Genomic DNA, 19,758 nt, shown 5'->3' with positions numbered 1-19,758 from the left:
CTGGGCTAACATTCGTACCCATCTTCCTCTACTTTATATGGGACGCCGCCACAGCATGGCTCGACAAGCGGTGTGTTGGTGCGTGCCCGGGATCCGAACCGGTGAACCCCAGGCCGCTGCAGCGGAGCGTGCGCACTTAACCGCTTGTGCCACCGGGCAGGCCCCCCAGTTTCCAAATTTTTTAAAAGCTCTGTAGAATATCTCTCCTAATTACTGTCTAGGAAAATAATGAAATTATGAAGTCATAGGACAAAAATGTCCTCAGAAACATTTGAAAACCAATACTTCAGTGAGGAAGTGAAAATAGATCTTTGGTAGCATGTTGAAATGACTGATACTTGGTGCTCTTTTTACAGCCTATGCTGTTGGCATGATACTTACATTTGTTGTTCTGGTGCTGATGAAGAAGGGGCAACCTGCTCTCCTCTATTTGGTACCTTGCACACTTATTACTGCCTCTGTTGTTGCTTGGAAACGTAAGGAAATGAAAAGGTTCTGGAAGGGTAGCACCTATCAGGTATGTGCTTATATTTCGGTTACCAAGTTATCTTATGACATAATTCACTAACTTTGGCTGGGAACTGCCTATATATATCACAGCTTTAAAGTGCCAGAAAGTTAGCTTGGATCTGTCAGGATTCATCAGTTTTTTCCACTACTGCCCCCTTACCGTCCACCTGCCGCATCATCAGTTCTCATCCCCACTGCAATCTGATGCCAAAATCCTGGTGACTCAGATAAAACTACCGAGAAGCAGTGGGAGGGCATCAGGGAAAACCAAAGCAGCATTTCAACATGAGTTTTCAAAATCCACGCAAAAGTAGACTTCATGAAAGACAAAACTCTGTGTTTAAGTACTGAATTTTGAGACTGACATTAGCTATTTATAGTAAGAGTCCTAAGGTTTTGCAGATAACAAGTGTACTTTCTCCAGCATCTAAATGGGCCGACTATATTAAATAGAGCACTCGTTTCAGATTTAAATGGATCAAGATTGACATTTCTGTAAAATTCCTAGAGCAGAGAAAATCTTGTTACCAGAATCTATTATGTTTGAGTTATTTCTTCACTGAAGTTAAACCCCTTTCTTCTTTTCCTAAATGTTCCTGGTATTCCAGTAGGGTTTGTTTGCACTGAAATTAAAGAGGGTTAAGAAACCCTAGCTTATTGAGGTCAGGGTCATGGCATTGATCCTTTCATGAGGCAGTTAGCGCTGCTTTGCCCTATTACAACAGACTGCCCTCCTCCATCCACCCTCATGCATGTGTGTCAGTGGTCACATGAACAAAAATAGAGATACTTTGGGTGAATAGCTGCAATTCTGTTAGTAGATAAACAGTTCAAAGTTCATATCCATCTTGTGGTTGGTTTTATTCTTTATTTAACAAGAGACGGTTAACACATTAAATTAGACTACTGTTAATTGGAAAAGCACTACTCTAGAATTCTTTTGAGTAAATCTTGTAATGTCTCTGAGATTTGGATAAAATAATAACACCTGCCTTGCCTACATCACAATGCCGTTATCTCAACTTATATTTATACCCATGGAATTAGTTTATGGCTACAAGGTCCTTGACTAAATTAGTAAGATAGCTTGTAACTTTTCCGTGAGGAGGACACCCACACAGAGGTTTTTATTTTTATAGATTTGTAAAAATAAAAGTATGTCACGCAACACACACTTTACAACTGGTCTTTGAAAGTCATATCCCCAAAAGTGCTCTTCATCATCATTTTTTAAAAAACAGTTTTATATTTCTTCATTTAGCAAATATTTATTGAGCAGTTCTATGAGTCAGGTACTATTTTAGGTGCTGATGATAAAAGATGAACAAGTTAGAAACAGGCCTACTCTCATGGCCTCTTGAAAGTTAGAGTCTAGTGGAAGATGCAGATGGAGTCACTAACAATAAAATGTGATAAATGTATTAGTTGTGGTAGGGTGCCATGAAAGCTAGAGGTGGGACACCCAGTACTTATGGTTTCAAGACAGAGTCAAAGGTGATTTGGAGAAAGGTTTTTTTGTGTGTGTGTGTGAGGAAGATCAGCCCTGTGCTAACATCTGCCAATTCTCCTCTTTTTTTGCTGAGGAAGACTGGCCCTAGGCTAACATCTGTGCCCATCTTCCTCCACTTTATATGGGACGCCGCCACAGCATGGCTTGACAAACAGTGCGTCAGTGCACGCCCGGGATCCTAAGTGGCGAACCCTGGGCTGCCGCAGCAGAGCGCACCGCACTTAACCGCTTGCGCCACCAGGCAGGCCCCAAGGAGAAAGCTTCTTAAAGAATGTTAAATTTATGTTGAGACTTTAGGACTGAGTCGTGTGATCCATCTTGAGGAAACCATGTCTTCAGAGGCTCAGAGGGAAGAGAACATGGCACATTCTAGGAACTGAATGAAGTGGAGGATGACCATAATGTTAAGTAACAGTAGGGGAGCTGTAGTAAATGAAAACTGGAGAAGGAAGCAAGGGTAAGAGCCTGTCGGGTCTTGTAAGCCACGTTAAAGAGTTTGGACTCTATCCTAAGAACATTGGAGACCATTTAAGGGTTTTAAGAAATCTAGAAAAGGGATTGAAAGAGGGAGCAAAACTTGAGGCAGCTATTACAACAAGAAGTGATAGTAGCCAGAGTGCCAGAGTTAGTAATGTAGTGAGATTGAGAGAAGTGGACAAATTCAAGAGCAATTTAGAGACATAATTAATGGAATCTGGTGATAGATTCAGTGTAGGGAGAAGAGAAAGAAGTGGAGTCCAAGGTTTCTGGCTTGAGTAACTGAGTGGGTTGATAGTGATCCCAGCCACTGAGATAAAGAAGGGCAACAGGTTTCAGGAGGAAGATGATGAATTCAGTGTTGGACGTGTTAAACGTTGGACAAGAATTCAGTGTTAGACATTTCAAAGTACTTGTAGGACCAGCCAGGAAGAGAGAAACATAGGCAGTAGAATAAATGTCTCCTGAAGTGCAGGAGACAGACCTAGCTAGAGATAGAAATTTGGGAGTGTCATTAGCACACTCAATGAGTGAGAATGTAGAGGGAAAAGAAAAGACTCAGGACAGAACTGTGAGCAAGAGATTTCTACTAGTAGGGGCACTTATCTGATTAATTCATTATGAGGTAAATCAGGGCAAGGAAGATGAGCAACATAGGGAAATTTTGTTTAGGGTTGGCGTTAAATCTTTATTTAGGTTAGAATTTAAATTTGGGACTATTAGTGAAAGTGCATGTGCTATCTTACAGAATTAAATATGTTTCTTGTTATTTTCATCACCAGCATTTTATTTTTACTTAGAAAATTTTCCTTCCCCTTTAATACAGCTTTTCAAGTATTTTATTATAAAAATATGTACTTATTACAGAAAACTTTGACAATGTAGAAAAATACAAGAAAATTAAGTCCACCCATAATCCCACCACCTAGAGAGAGCCACTCTTAAGATTTAAGTGAGTTTCCATCTGTGTCTTCCTAGATAAATGGATAGGTGGGTGGGTGATACCATCGTCTAAATACTTCTCTCTCTCGATTTTTCACTGCGTGTTTGTGTTATTTCATTTTAAATTCCTTATAAAAATCATTTTAATGGATCATATGCATGTACTATATTTTATTTTACCATTTCCTTTGACCCAGTAATTTCTCTTCAGGGGATTGTTAAGAAAATAATTTAAAATTTGGGCAAAATTGATGTGAAAAGATGTTCATTAGAGTACTTCTGGTCATCCTGTTCTATTATAGTGTGTTATAGGTTACTGTTATTATTGGCAGTTAATGAACTAAAATTTTTACATAGACTCCAGCCCTGTTTTTACTTTAATTATTTTTCTTTTTGTGTTTTAATTACAAAGTAATGCAGGTTTGCATTTTTTAAAGAAGCAATACAAAAAGTGTCTCAAGAAACATAGAAGGCCATTTTCTAACTATTCTACCCTCACCCCCACCCTTAAGGGGCAGCCACTTTGAACAGTTTTTCTTTTTGTTTTTTTTTTTTTATTTTCCCCCAAAGCCCCAGTAGATAGTTGTATGTCATAGTTGCGCATCCTTCTAGTTGCTGTACGTGGGACGTGGCCTCAGCATGGCCGGAGAAGCAGTGTGTCAGTGCGCACCCGGGATCCGAACCCGGGCCGCCAGTAGCGGAGCACGCGCACTTAACCGTTAAGCCACGGGGCCGGCCCACTTTGAACAGTTTGTATGGAGCTTCCAGATCTTTTTATGCCACCTCATACTCTAAAAAGTTGAATAGAGATGTTGTATATGTAAATGTAGTAACATTGTGTTTCTTTGTAAATATTCTACAGCTCATTTTTTCTCTGGTTTAGTATAGCACCTTTCTTCCTTTCTCTCTCCATGATGTTTACTGAGGAGAAAGGAGAAAGTAGGTAAGAAAGGAATTCAAACAAGGGATGTATTTATATTCCCTATGAACAAATGTTCTGCCCTGGAGCATCCAAGTTTCATTCTTAAAAACTGTGATCTTGAAAACAATTATGATTCTGCTTCACAGCAGCTCCCTATAAAGGGAAAGATGATTGCAGCTGGACACAGAGCAGTAGTAAATAGCTGGAAGGGCAGACTCCGGGGCCTTCACCACATGACATAGAAGCTAAATAAGGGGCCGGCCCCGTGCCTTAGCGGTTAAGTGCACGCGCTCTGATGCTGGCGGCCTGGGTTCGGATCCCAGGCGCGCACCGACGCACCACTTCTCCAGCCATGCTGAGGCCTAGTCCCACATACAGCAACTAGAAGGGTGTGCAACTGTGACGTACAACTATCTACTGGGGCTTTGGGGGGATAAATAAATAAATAAACTTTAAAAAAAAAAATTAAAAAAAAGAAGCTAAATAAGGCACTTGATTGTAGGAAAATCCATTTAAGTTTCTGAAAAGATAGGACAACTTTGGTTATACACCTCCCACTTTCGTAGTGTCATGTCATAATTTTATTAGGTAAAGACATTTAGAATAGAAAGTAACACATAGTAATAAAAAGTGTCGAGTCTGGTGCCAGACTGCCTAAGTTTGAACTCTGATTTTGTTAATTATTAGCCATGTGACCTTAGGCAAGTTACTTAGCTTCTTGGTGCCTCAGTGTTGTCCAATGTAAGGTGGGATAATAATCATCCTACTTCACAGTGTTGTGGCAATGGATGCAAACTGCTTAGAATAGTGCCTGACACATCATAAGCACTATAAATGTTTGCTATTATTATTTGTGGGAATCAGGGCTTTTTGTTTTGGTTTATTTGTTGGTTTGGCTGTTATTTTTCTTTTTTTTTTTTTATAATTTTACTTATTTATTTGCCCCCCCCCAAAGCCCCAGTAGATAGTTGTATGTCATAGCTGCACATCTTTCTAGTTGCTGTATGTGGGACGCAACCTCAGCATGGCCAGAGAAGTGGTGCGTCGGTGCGTGCCCAGGATCCGAACCCCGGGCAGCCAGCAGCAGAGCGTGCACACTCAACCGCTAAGCCACGGGGCCGGCCCTGGCTGTTATTTTTTTTTTATAATTTTATTTATTTATTTATTTTTCCCCCAAAGCCCCAGTAGATAGTTGTATGTCATAGCTGCACATCCTTCTAGTTGCTGTATGTGGGATGCGACCTCAGCATGGCTGGAGAAGCAGTGCGTCTGGTGCGCGCCCGGGATCCGAACCGGGCCACCAGCAGCGGAGCGCGCACACTTAACCGCTAAGCCACGGGGCCAGCCCCTGGCTGTTATTTTTCAATTCATTACATAGATTTCCATTTTCCTGGTTTGAATATAAAAAATTTGGGTCTTTATTAAATCTGGTTCCTTTAACTTATTTTTAGAAGGATCTGAGAGCCATCACAAACCTCAGAGAAAAAATTCTGTTAAACTCCATCATTTTCCCACTGTGCACTAAATTATAAAATGTGAAGAATAGACATTTGCCAAAATTTTAGGCAAGCTAGTTGCAGAATAATATAAACTAATGCCAGGAGAGAGTCTATTTTCCCAGAAAACTAGCATTTTTGAAAGTTATAGAATGTAATACCTTCACAAAATTATTCCCTTGGTAATGTGAAAAAGAAAATCTCGCATTGCTTTTGTCTAGCCTTTAAAGTCAAAATTAATCTAGCATGAATGTTGTCATTTGTAGGGGACAGTATATTGTAGGCTTTGGCTTCAGTTCTGGCAAATTACTTAATCACTTAAGACTGTCTCCTCGTCCATAAAACGCAGCTGGCTCTACTGGCAGGTAGGAGAATGTATAATCCATAGTGGTGGGTGAGCCCGAGGCTTGGTGAGGCAGCTGCATGTTGGAATCAGATAAGGCAGAGGCTTGGAAAGTAGAACAGGGAACCTCAATAAGCCTGATAAAGCAGAAGGAGATTAGGTACGGACCCAGTGTAGGGTCCGTACAACCCTCGGACAGTTACTGATTCGTCTCTTAGGCTACTAGTGTAATAATCCTTTCCCTCCTCTCCCACCTCCATTATCTCCATAGCCTTGCCAGCCTCTGTTTCCAGAATATCCCTCATATAACTCCCCCAACTCAAAATCTGCCTTCTCCAAGCAGATACCCAAGAGTTCTCCAATGGAAATTACGTTCACCTTTCCCTATATTTTTTTAGACTTTGTACTTTAAAGACTTATTAATATTTGCCATACAGTGTCGATATTTATGTATGCCCCCTCATTAAGTTATCAGCTCCTAGGTGTTAGGAACCCACAGTGCTGGTAACGGTGTTTTATCCACTGTAAATTCTCAGTTAATGTTACTGAAATTCTTCATGCAAAGCAACTATAATGTGCAGTCCCTAATCCACTGACCTTTAGTCGTTTTTGTATGTGTGTATAAACTTCCTGATTGTTTTAGCAGCCCTCATAAAATTACTAAAATTGTTATAAAGTGTTAAGAAAGTGAGGCACTTTTAAAACATTAAACTAAACTAGACTGTAAACTAAAGATTATATCTTTATAATCTTTACATATAATCATTTTTTGCAAGTGCCAAAAATTTTTGCTACTGTTTTGAAATAATCAAATATAAAACAAGTAATATAAAATAAAGTCCAAATCTAAGGTGATGGCACATTTGTTTATGCTTTTTAATCATTTCATTCATTTTAGTGCCTGATATTAGAGTTGAGGGTAAGAATAGTGATGGTAAAAAGCAGGACTTTCCACTGGAGAGTTTTTGAATGTCATGGGTAGCCCTGATAGCCTTTCTATGCTGTTTTCAAAGGGCAAGTTATACCTCATTTGTTGCTGAAACTTAAGAGGCTTCATAGAAATACTTTAGTATTTTGCCTGGAGTCTTTCAGCCCTTTCCATGAATTTCTCTGATCAAAAGAAATAACATTTCTATAGAATTTCGCTAAAATAATACTAATTTGGAAATCTTAATTGTATATCCTTTTCTCTAGCTCAAAGCTAGTTATACCATATTTTGTATGAACTTTTTTTCTGGAATGCTTCAAGAGCTGCAGTATTCAGTTCTATTTATTTGATTTTACTCAAAGTCCTAGTTCTCATTAGTGTAGAGTAAATAAAGGTGTTTTTTCTCTAGAGAGAAAAATCAAGAAGTGGCACAATTACTTTTGCATATAGAACAATTAGGGGAGAAGTCATCAGGGGATTTTTTTGTTACTAATCCCAAATCAGTGGAGTTAGATTTAGGCAGCAACCTCCAATGGGCTATTTTACTCTGAGTGGGAAGTAGGTTTTCAGTTTGTTGATGTCCAGTAAACGTGGGTTTGTCTCTGTTAAATGTCACTAGTGCTTCTAATTATTTTTAGAAGTCACAAGCTGTAACTGACAAGTCAGAATACAGAGATACTTAGAACAACTCTGCTTTAATATCAACAACTCTCCAGTTAACCCTGCTTTAATAGGAGTTTTATTAGCCTTTCTGGAGATTGGTTCAACTATAAATAAGCAGAGCTATCAGTAAATGCCAGGTTAGCTGACCCAATTTCAGAGGAAATCTTTCCAAATTGAGCTTGCCTATTTACAAATATTATGAAAAATGATTTATAGCAATTTTGCCAGTTAATTTTATCTATATTAATTTTTATTGTGGTTTTTAACCTATATCAAGTTTGCTCTTTATGTCTCTGTGTTGTTTTTATTGAAAAGTCAGTAAAGGAAAGTAAATACAGAGTAGACATGTTTATGTCTCAATAAGTTGATTTTGAAAGTTTTTTTTTTTTTAACTAATATATTCCTATATTTAGGGATTAGATTACAGTGCCAATGAGGTACCAGAGGGTTAGGAAAGAAGAGGCATGTTACAATTTAGGGTATGGGGGGCCGGCCCCGTGGCTTAGCAGTTAAGTGCACGTGCTCTGCTACTGGTGGCCCGGGTTCGGATCCCGGGCGCACACCGACACACCGCTTGTCCGGCCATGCTGAGGCAGCGTCCCACATACAGCAACTAGAAGGATGTGCAACTACCACATACAGCTATCTACTGGGGCTTTGGGGAGAAAAAGGGAAAAAAAGGAGGAGGATTGGCAATAGATGTTAGCTCAGGGCCGGTCTTCCTCAGCAAAAAAGAGGAAGATTGGCATGGATGTTAGCTCAGGGCTGATCTTCCTCACAAAAAAATAAAAAATATATAATTTAGGGTATTATACTCTCATTTCATTAGGTTACAGTTACCAGGGTAAGCAGGTCTTGGGGAAGAAAGAGGGTTTCCCCACCATCCGTTCTGCTAAGGCTGCTTCAGTTCTCTCTCTCCACAGCTCCAACCTCTTAACACCCAGGGCTTCTAAATTGCTAGAAGAAAAGGGGCCTAAATATATCTTACATGCTTCTCCTTTCACTCCTTCATTTAAATTGTAATTAAAATCAACTCTTCAACAACTTCATTCTATGTTTCATGTAGTGAAATGCTTAATAAATGGTACCTGTCATGATTTGGTTTCTTTTTTTTTTTCTTTCCCTTGGAAGTACTACAAACATGTAACTACCTTAATCTAGGGGATATCTTTGGCAAATAGAGGACCTCAAAACTGATTGTTTGGGGACTTGAGATGACGCATAGATTATTGGCAGGCTTGGGTATTGGAAGCCGACCCCATTACTTGAGACAGGTATCAGCAGAGAGCCTCAGCTCATGTTGTGTTCTTGTCTGGCAAGTCCAGAGACCCCATTTGGAAATGATTCCTCTCTCTGCTTCCTCTTCGAAAAAACACTAAAGGTTTTAGATTTAGTTTACAAAAATAGGAACATTTATCTTGCTGGTCTTTCCTTCTTCTAATTCTTGATAAAGGAGAAGGAAGAAAGTGCATCACAATACTGAAATTTAATCACTAATCTAAAAATCTTTGACAATCTTCACAAAGACATTAAGTACTTTTTCACTATTTTCAAGTAATTTTATATGAAGAACAGAGTAAAAACACTGAAAATATTTAAACAGTTTCTTCTTCCTTCATTCCCAAATATGAAAAGATTTTTATGGGAAAACAGGCAGAGCTGAAGTGATCATTTGAAAAAAGTGTAAGTGGTAATTCCTCTAAATAGTCTATAGCAAATGTATTGGTTTTGTTTTCAGATATCATTTGACCTCTAAGTACTTTCATTTTATTTTGTTTTTAGTAGAAATTTTTGTCATACAATGTTTCCAAAATTTCATGTATCATTCTTAAATTATCTTAAGGTCAGTTCAAGGTGTCAACCAGGTTACACTGTCCGCAAACCGGCAGATATTCTTACAGTGACTTGTGGGACCAATTTTAGTTTTTCCTTCTCTACTAGTGGACACTGCTTGGAATAGTGTCCTGGAAGGAGGATCAGGAATAACTTCCTTTTGCAGTGGAGTTTCCACTGCCATGAAGGGCAGTATTCATATTGGGAAATAAAAATAGTGGAAGATCCAGAGAAAACATTTATTAAATTGGCCCTGAGTCAAATGATTAGGCTTCCAGAAAGGTTCAGTGTCACCCTGACCATGTCCTTAGGAGGGTGGATGTTGACCCAGTACATTGCTCCAAAAGGAGTGCTCAGTCCCATGGAGCACTCTGTGTCTTTTTTAAAAACTGAGAATCCTTTTTCCAAATTAGTGAATATTGAGGGCAAGTTGAAAATTTGCATTTCCTAACATCTTTTATTTATGCCTAGATGATGGACCATGTGGACTCTGCAGCAAATGAAGAAAACCCTGTGACTGCTGATGAACAGATTGTCCAACAATAATATTATGTGGACCTGCAATAACGTGTCAGTTGATTTTTTACAAATAGATTTTGACTTTTTAAATTGACTTTTGAATTCACAATCCAAAAGAATCTTCAGTGATATGCTTACAAATATATATTTTTAAGAGCTGGTACTGACAATTACATCATAAATAATTAAAATACATTTGCTTTTAAGTATGTTAAAGTTGTGCCTTCACATTAAATAAAAGTATATGGTCTGTGTAATTTTCAAGATGTATTATATACAGTATATTTTTCTAAAAAATGTCTTGACCCACCCCTGTACTTTTCTTACTGAAATCTGTTTCTTTCAACTCTGATAGATAAAGTATTTCTGTCAAAGTGAGTTACTGAACAGATTTTACTATAAAGAATTATGCAAATTTTGTGCTCTATAGAAATAACTGTTTAAGACCATGCAAGAAGGCAGTTCAACAATGAAATTTTGGACCTTTTATCACTGCAGAGGTTAGAAAAATACAATTTGTGAATATATATAAATGCATATTTTTGTAGTATAAATTTTTTAAAAATTCCAATCCTTTTTTAAACTTGAGAACCTGAGAACCTAAATTACTTCAGACTGCGTATGTATTATATTAGAATATTTTCCAGGTATAGAGAAACATAATATATAGAACTAGCCATTAAAAGGATACAAAAACTAAAATCCAGTTTTCAGTTGTCTGCTGTTTCCTTAAAGATGGAGCTTAAATTTCTACACTAACATTCAATTTCACTATAGTATTTCTGATCTCTGAAGGTTGATTCTGTTGATGTTAAGCCTTGATATTTTGTAAAAATTATTTTTCTTATCAAATTATATATTGATACGTATGGTTCATTTTTTGAGTGTAACATTCCCTAACAATCCACTCCCCACCTTTTTTCCCCTGGTTTCCACTCCTTTTCCCATAGGAAACCACTGTTAACCTTTCAATATTTTGGTGGAGGATGGTTTACTAATATACAGTGTGCTTCAGAGGAAAGAACTGGAGACAAAAGACAAGAGACTGGATATTAGTCTCAATTTAATTGCAATATAAGAGTTTGAGTAAATTATCTTAGCTCAAGACACTGGTATCTCAGTTTTTTCATCTGCGAAGTGAGTAGATTAGACCAATTAATCACTCTAGTACCTTCCAACCTGAAAGTGTTTCTCATTCTTTGCTAAATCTCAGATGTGGCCTTGAACGTTATCTTGGGAGTTAGGGGTCAAATTATCTTTCCATTTTCTCTAAGAAATTCCCAAATGACAAGTGATTGTAAGGGCAGCAGGATTTTGTATATCTTTACAAATAATGTACAAGATATGTGAACAAATCTATGATCTTTCATTCTAAGGCCAGTCAGCTGATTAAAAGATAAAGCTCATGCCTTTTAAAATGGATCAGACTTTTGATGTTTGAACTGAATTTAGCACTTGAGGGAATTAGATGCTTTTGTTTAATTAACTTTTGCTTAGTAAATTGCAGGTAGAGAAGCTACCTTGAGAGTCAGCCCCTCTCTCCACTTAATACACTTATAGGTTCTGTGGTTTATGGCAAATGACAAGTAAGTATCTGACAAGTAAGGGTTAATCTTAATTTTGCCTCCATAATATCGTTTGAATTTTTTCCAAAGAATCTAATTTATTTGGCAGACTCTGATAGAACAGATTAAATGCCATTTTAAAGCTCCAACTATGTTTTCATTTATAATATCAATAAAATGTTTGCCAAAATACAGCTTTTGTAGTAAAATTATCTGCACTCTCATCCCAGCTTTATGATATTCAAAGCCTCAACATTTTATGAAGAATATTAAAGAAAATGTTACATCTAGAAATCTGAAATCTTAGTTCTTTGAGACAAGTTCTATTTTATCCAACCAGTAGTTTTTAGGGTGGTAAAACCTTGTTCTAGTTTGCTATTCAAGTCTTATTGATTAAATACAAATAAGAAATAAAAAGTGAATTCCTTAGGTTTCTCCATCCTCAATATCAACTTTATATTGTACTTAATTCTTCTAGCAACCTGGATGAAAATATTTAGAGAAATTATAATAAAGCACAAATATTTTATTTTGGGAATCAAAATGAACAAAGGACAGAGGAGATGAAAATTTGGCTTTAAAAGGCTGTATAATTTCTTCCTCTCTTGTTCTCCCACCACCAATAACTTTAAGAGGAAGAGAAGTTAGTTTTTTCCTAAATATGTCTTAAAAACAATAAGATATATTGTATTATTACTTACTGCAAAAAGAAGTACTACTACTTAGAAATTCCCTATGAACATTTTTGTAACTTATCAAACAAATCACTAAATATCTCATTGTAATGTAGATGATTTTTATTTCAGTTCAGCAAAGATAAATATGAAGTTTGTGGGGGAAGACCTTGATATTCTAATACATATTTTCTCCTAGCTTGTAGATTTTTTAAGATTAGCAATACCTTATTAGTAGAATCCGCGATTTATTTCTCTTTGGAAGGAAGAGAATTATAGCCCATCTATTATTGGCATTCATAGATAAAATTCATAGATTTTAGTGATATGTCCATAGAGATTTTAGTAAAATGGTACATTTATAGTAGATACAAATGAGCTTTCTGATTTTCCTTTGCTCTTTCAATTTCTGCCTTAGGTATAAGCAAACATTATTTTTACATTTGACTAAAAAATGTTGGAACTAATTTATTTAAGCTTAGTCTCTAAAATTTCTGCCTGATTTCAGCCAATGAGATTTCAAAAACACAGGAATTGTGTTTCAAACTAGTAGAATGTACTAGTTTGAAAGGCTTTACATTTTCCCATTAACAAGGAAAAAAGTTGGGAATTTATTCAAGATGATGCCAAATAACCAATTCTACAAATTTAAAAAATTTATTTTCAGTGCTGTTTACCTCAGAGGATAATTCTTAGGGGGTTGGGGAGGGTAATGCAAATAAAATCAAAATACTAAATATAGGGGCCGGCCCTGTGGTGTAGCAGTTAATAAGTGCGTGCGCTCCGCTGCTGGCGGCCGGGTTTCGGATCCCAGGCGCGCACTGATGCACCGCTTGTCAGGCCATGCTGTGGCGGAGTCCCATGTAAAGTGGAGGAAGATGGGCACGGATGTTAGCCCAGGGCCAGTCTTCCTCAGCAAAAAGAGGAGGATCAGCATGGATGTTAGCTCAGAGCTGATCTTCCTCACAAAAAAAAATAATAAATACTAAATATAAATCATTTTATGCTTCGTGAAAGAAAGATACTTTAGAAATTCAAGAGATGTAAATAACATTACTCAATGTTTTGGAATTGGAAAGAAATTGCATAGTACTCATGATTTGGGTTACTGAATTTTCAAAGTAAGCAAAATGATTTTTTTAATATCTAAAGTTTATCTAGTTAGCCTGCAGGATTTCCCAGTAGGGTAAGTCAGTGTAATTTAGGTAGTTTTTGCCTATTTTATACCTTCTGTTGTGTTTTGTTCAAATGAGAACCTTTTTAAAAATATAAATGATTGAATTTTTACATCTGAGACGATTGGTTTGAGTGTGGAGTTTTTTTTAACACCTTGATATGTAAGTTAGTGTAAAGTAATCCTTTTATAACACTACTAGGCTTTATTTTTTTATGGAATATGATTTAAAATTTAAAAATTTTGAAGTGTGAATTTAGCAGTGCTTTAAAACTCTTCATTATGTGCCAATACTGACAAGGAAAACAATTTTTTTAATGTATTGAATTCACTATGGTGTTCAATAAATTCTATTTTAAAATGAAATTTGAATTTGTTTTATTTTGAATGGTAAAAAAGAATTGAAAATGAACTCAAAGTGTACTAGGTCATATCACATAAGGTACAAATGGTAATAATCACTTATGAAATTGTGTAGTTCTTTAAGTCTGACAAATTATCCATAAAACCTAGATTCATAAGAGTCATTTACTGGAAATTTATATTGATACATAATAGCCCTTAATAAATATTTATTGACTTAATGTATGTATAGACTTTTTTTTATCCAAGAAATTATCCTACCTCTTGTGATGAATATTGCTGGCATTTGCAGCTTTGCTGATGTTGTGCCCACAAATTACTAAGATCCCTGTTGCCATTGTACTGTCTTTTTAACTCAGATGTGGTTGGCCCAGATATATATCTGTAGTGTTTCTCTTGACCACGTGTTGAAGAAGTCTTGTTCCCTCCCTGCCTTGCTGCAGAGGACCCTTGTTTCATCCCACAGACCCGTATGTCTGGAAAGATGCATAAGAAACTGGAAAGAGTGACTATCTCTAGGAAGAGAGGGAGTAAAATGGCTAGGGCACAGGGGTAAGAGGGAGACTTATTTTTCACTGTATACTCTTGAGCCTTTTGCATTTTATATGCTTCTATTAAGATTCAAAATACAAATAAATTATTGAATTATTTTCCCCTTAATAGGTATTCATACTAACATATGGTTAAATAGTAAATTATTCATATGATTTTCTTTAGATAATAAGCCTTGTAAACAGTCTAATGTGTACAGCAGGAGTAAAGGGAGAAATATCCAACTGTCAAGTTTTTTGTAGTTTTTTGTCTTTAAATAAAAAATTATGTTCTCTAAAAATTATATTTATTAACTTGAAATTTATTTTGTTTTGCTAGAAAATAGGAGTAGGACTAAATTGTGTATTAAGATCATTTCCATTTCTGTAATCCCATGAAGACTCTAGAGTCTAGATCAGTAGTCCGCAACTTTGTATTTCTTGTGGCCCTTACCCAAATGACCTGCAACAAATTAAAAATAAAGCAAAAGTAAAATAATGTATCACTGAAAAGCATTAATACAAATAATTGAAAACAATGATCAATTCTTGGCAACACTAATGATAACAAAGTATCCTTCCTAAAAAGTTTTGGAAATTTCAGCTACCTGCGTATGAACTCTTAAAAGAGACACTTTGCACTCGAAGCAATAGCCAGACTTAGTAGAATTCTGGAGAAAGATCTCTGTAAACTCTAGTGAGATACTAATTCTTCACAGCTCTGTTAGGAGGTTACGAGTAAATAGTTCTTAGTCTTAGCTGAAAATGAAAGTCTATGGTTTGGCATGTCATTCTGTTAAAAGCAACCTTCCAATTTAGATCAGAGGTCACTTCTCTAAGTGGGAAAAGTTTCACTGGATTCTAATTAATAGTTACCTATTAATAGGTTCTGCTAGCTATGCAAAACCAAGTAATTTTTTTTACAAATCAAAAATGCTTCATCCACAAATTTATTGTGTGTGTTTGGAACACTTTTCAATTGAAGCCTCACCAATTATTTTCTCTACAAAATCCACTCCAGCCCCTTTCAGTGCAGAGAAATAAAATAATGCAATTGCCGAGTCCTCCCCATTCTCTTCCAAATGTCTCTCAAAGAATCCTAGTACTCACCATCCCCACTGCCACTAACTCAATTTAATCCATCTGTACTGTAACAGACTCGTAATTGATCTTCCAGACGTTAATTTTGCTGTAAATCCCTCTTCCACATCATAGCCAGTGATCTTTCCAAAATGGAAATCTAATCGTGCAACTCAAGTGCTTTAAAAAACCTTTAACAGCACCAAATTTGTCTAAAAATAGTCTGGATACCTTAATGTGGTTTTTAAGGCCTGACTAATCTAGTCCCTGTTCCTTTCCAACTTAATCTCCCATCATTTTCCTCTCCTTCATTCCTACCTCCTTACACTCCTCTTCCTAGGAAACTCTCTGTGCACAGTCCCACCTCCCACACCTAGCCATTCCCTATAGACCCTTCAAATCTCAGTTTAGGTATCACTGTTCGGAGTGGGAAGAGATAAATGTGGAAAGAACAAGTACAGACAATTCCTTTATGGAGCTTTATTATAAAAGGAAGGAGAGAAATGAGGTCAAGTAATAAGTTTGGGTTTGGGGGGTATTGACAAGGGGAGAAATATCAGCATGTTTGAATGTTGATGGGGATCCAGTAAAAAGGGAAATTTTGATGATGTAGGAAAGAGATCAGAGAATTAACTAAATTTATTTCCTTAAGTAGGCAATGGGATCTAATGTCCGAGTGGAAGAGCTTGCATTAGATAGGAGTGTGGAGGGTTTGTCTCCTGTAACTGGACATAAGGTAGTGTATATGAGCACAGACGCAGGTAGGGAGGTAGATGTAATTGGTGGGAGCATGGGAAGTTCCATTCTGATTGCTTTTATATTCCACCAATGAAGTACTAACCAGGGTCATCAGCTGAGAGTCAGTTTCAGGAGGAGATGTAGGAAGTTTGAAGAGAAAGGAGAAAGTTATCTTTAAAAAGTGAGAAAGTGATTGGTATAGGGACAGGTTCTCAATGTGTGGTCCCTGGTTCAGCAACAGCAATCACTTGGGAACTGGTTAAAAATGCTAAATTTTGGTGCCCACCCCAGACCTGAGCCAGAAACTCTTGAGGGTGTGGTGCAGCAATCCCATTTTTCACAAGCTTTACAGGTAATTCTTTTGCATGCTAAAATTTGAGACCCAGTGTATCAGACTCATCTGGAAGCCCTGTTAAACCACAGATTTTCTTATTCAAGCCTGGGGTGGAACCCAACCAAGAATTTCCATTTCTAACAAGTTCCTAGGTGAAGTTGGTGCTGTTGGCCTGAGAACCAGACTTTGAGAACTACTGGTCTAGGAAAAGATAGTATGATATAGTTGCATCAAGGGCCCATTATAAGGTTTGTGGTCTTAGATTTAAAATGACCATTCTGCTTGTGTGTGTGTGTGTATGTCTGTTTCCCAGTCACATTCAGTTACACAGGTGCAATGTTGAATTAAGCCAGGACTGTGATTTAGCCTAGCAAGTTCAAGAAAGTAAAAGAGGAGCAAAGGAATTTAAGATGTATGTGAAGGGGTGAATATAACTTATTAACCATAACATTTAAGCTGGGTAAGGAAGGACATGAGGATTTGAGGGGGGTGAATGATAGTGAAAGGGTGTTAGGATAAATGCATTGTAGGTCCCTATCGTGTTAAATGATTGCTGGGTTTGGGATGTTAGAAGTTGGATAGGTAATGGTGGTCCGAGTGGATAGTTAGAAATTGAAATTATGAGGAATTGCCATTACTAGTAATGACAGTGTCAATGTAGGGTTCCCAGATAAAATATAGTTGCCCATTTAAATTTGAATTTCAGATAAATAATGGATACTTTTTAGAATAAGTATGTTCCAAAGTATAATTAGGACATACTATATATATCATATATTTGATAACTTATTCCCAGTATGAGTCTGTTTTCATCCCTTATGCTGATCACTCAGTGGGCCATTTAGAGGTCTAGTATCTGCTATCCTTCAATTTTGAGAAATTTTCTTAAATTATTTCAATGATTATTTCTACTCTTTCATTTTCTCTGTTCTTTCTTTCTAGAATCACTAATATTTTGATATTGTACCTCCTCTACTAATCCTCTACTTGTCTTACCTGTCCTCTCAAATATTCCACCACTTGTCTTTTTTATCTGGAAGATCTCCTTAACATTATCTTCTAACCCTTTTATGGAATTTTTGATTTCTGTTAACATGTTTTTAATTTCCAAGAGCTCTTTTTTGCTCTAACATTTAATTTTTTATAGTATCCTATTGCTGCTTCGTTGATGCCATATATTCTCTTAACTCTCTGAAAGGGTTAATGATAGGCGTTTTGCTTGTTTTTGAAATTGTTCTCTGTGTATAGCCATGTTTTCTTCCAGTTCCATTTTTGCATGTTTTATGTTAGAAGCTTTATTCAGAGGGAAGGTAATCTTTAGTTTTCTGCTCATGTTTAAGAGTGAGAGACTAAAAATCCAATGGGACACTGAGCACATAAGTGGGGCTTATTAAATAAAAAGTACTTTGGAGGATGATCTGGCTCTGCTGCTGGAAAACTGCAAAGTCAGTCTCTTTAAGTGCTTTTCTTGGACTGATCAGACTCCTCAAAAAAATCTCTTCCAATCTCCTGGAGTCATATGGTTGAAGAAAGTGTTGAGAGTCTCAGCATTCTTTATGCAAACATTCACTCAAATACCATTTTCAGTGTGTTACCCATGCATGCCCTCAATTATGATTGGTATCTTCCAAGCCAGAGACCCCGTTTCACTCTCTTCAAAGAACAAACCTCTAGTTTTCTGCCGGAGTCAGGGAGGGACATTTGCCCAGCTACATGAAGCAGGGGAGGAGATCTGTGGCTCTTCATGAATGATAGGATTAGAAAATAACCATTTTGTAATCCCAGATGAAACAATTGGTTCGAGCAATGATCATCAGTGTATGAAACCATTAGATGAAAGGAGGGTCAGCACCTGAAATCATTGATTAGCATTGCTAAAAGTGGGACAACTAGACAGTGTAGGCCTTTCAACATGATGCAGTACGAAGCACAAAGCACCATGAAGTTTTCTTGCAATCAAAGATGACTGGAATCTAATCAAATCTAGAGCATGAACTTCCAACTATGGGAAATATGGAGGATGAAGGAACAAGTTAAATGACACTCAAGGGAGCAAACTTACAAATACAGAATATACAACATTCCAAAGGACAACTGAATTGGTTCTTGTAATAAATCAATAGTATAGGGAAACAAGTGAGGAAGGAGGGGCTGCTTTAAATTAAAAGAAATTTCTATGATATGACACTCGAATCCCTTGTGTGGCCCTTGTTTACATCCCAATTTGACAAACCAACTAACCAAGGCATTTGTGAGCCCACTGGAAAAATTTGGTTATGAACTGGATATAAAACAATACCAAATAATTATAGTTCATTTTTTTAGATGTGATAATGGCATCATGTCCTTTTTTTTTTAACAGATGCATGTTGAATTATAGAAGAGAAAAATGACATAATGTCTATGATTTACTTTAAAATAAATCAGCTTCAGCTAAGAAAAAAAGAACAGATAAAGCAAATGTAGTAACATCTTGATATCATTGAATCTAGGTGACGGGTGTTTGTTTCTACTTTTGTATATATATGAAATTTTTCATTAAATATCTTTGAAAGCTGTTGTTTCATGGAGTTTCACAAGGGAGCAAAATTAGATGTGTATTCAATTCATCACCTTTCATCTGCATCTCTCCTTATGTTTTTACTCTTCAGCTATACATTTATAATCATTTGGTATTAAGCACTTATATTGTATTTAAGTATTATTCAAAGCACAGAGCCAATTAATCCAATTAATAGCTGGTTGCTTGGTTATTTTATGTTTACATGTTTTAGTTTTGCTTGGAGTGTTATGTATACTCTAATTGGCTTTTTTGTTCTTGAAGTATATTAGGTTAAGATTAGCTACCTGAGTGTTATCCCTTTGAGATCTTCATGAAATAAGATGAAAATCTCTTAAGAATAGTGAGGCAAGTATACACATACTCATACACATAAACACACACATATCGTAACTCCATTTTTTTTCTTTTTTTTTATTGAGGAAGATTGGCCCTGAGCTAACATCTGTTGCCAATCTTCCTCCCTTCTTCCTTCCCAAAGCCCCAGTAGATAGTTGTACGTTATAGTTGTACATCCTTCTACTTGCTCTATGTGGGACGCCGCCTCAGCATGGCTTGACGAGTGATGTGCAGGTCCGCGCCCAGCATCTGATCCGG

General features: G+C 36.7%; 1 protein-coding gene across 2 annotated transcripts in view; it reads left to right on the top strand.

Annotated features, from left to right (window-relative positions):
* The window catches only part of SPPL2A (signal peptide peptidase like 2A), a 50,774-nt gene extending 36,852 nt beyond the window's left edge, over positions 1-13,922 (top strand). For both annotated transcript variants that reach the window (XM_058541570.1, XM_058541569.1), the window contains 2 exons: positions 357-517; positions 10,096-13,922. In XM_058541570.1, the coding sequence (XP_058397553.1) occupies positions 357-517; positions 10,096-10,170 (236 nt within the window). In that variant the 3' untranslated portion in view covers positions 10,171-13,922. The remainder of the gene's footprint in view (positions 1-356; positions 518-10,095) is intronic.
* Positions 13,923-19,758: the final 5,836 nt, after the last annotated feature.

Source organism: Diceros bicornis, chromosome 5 (genome assembly GCF_020826845.1).
Source record: "Diceros bicornis minor isolate mBicDic1 chromosome 5, mDicBic1.mat.cur, whole genome shotgun sequence".
Taxonomy (NCBI): Eukaryota; Metazoa; Chordata; class Mammalia; order Perissodactyla; family Rhinocerotidae; genus Diceros; species Diceros bicornis.
This window is presented reverse-complemented; position numbering and strand designations above follow the sequence as displayed.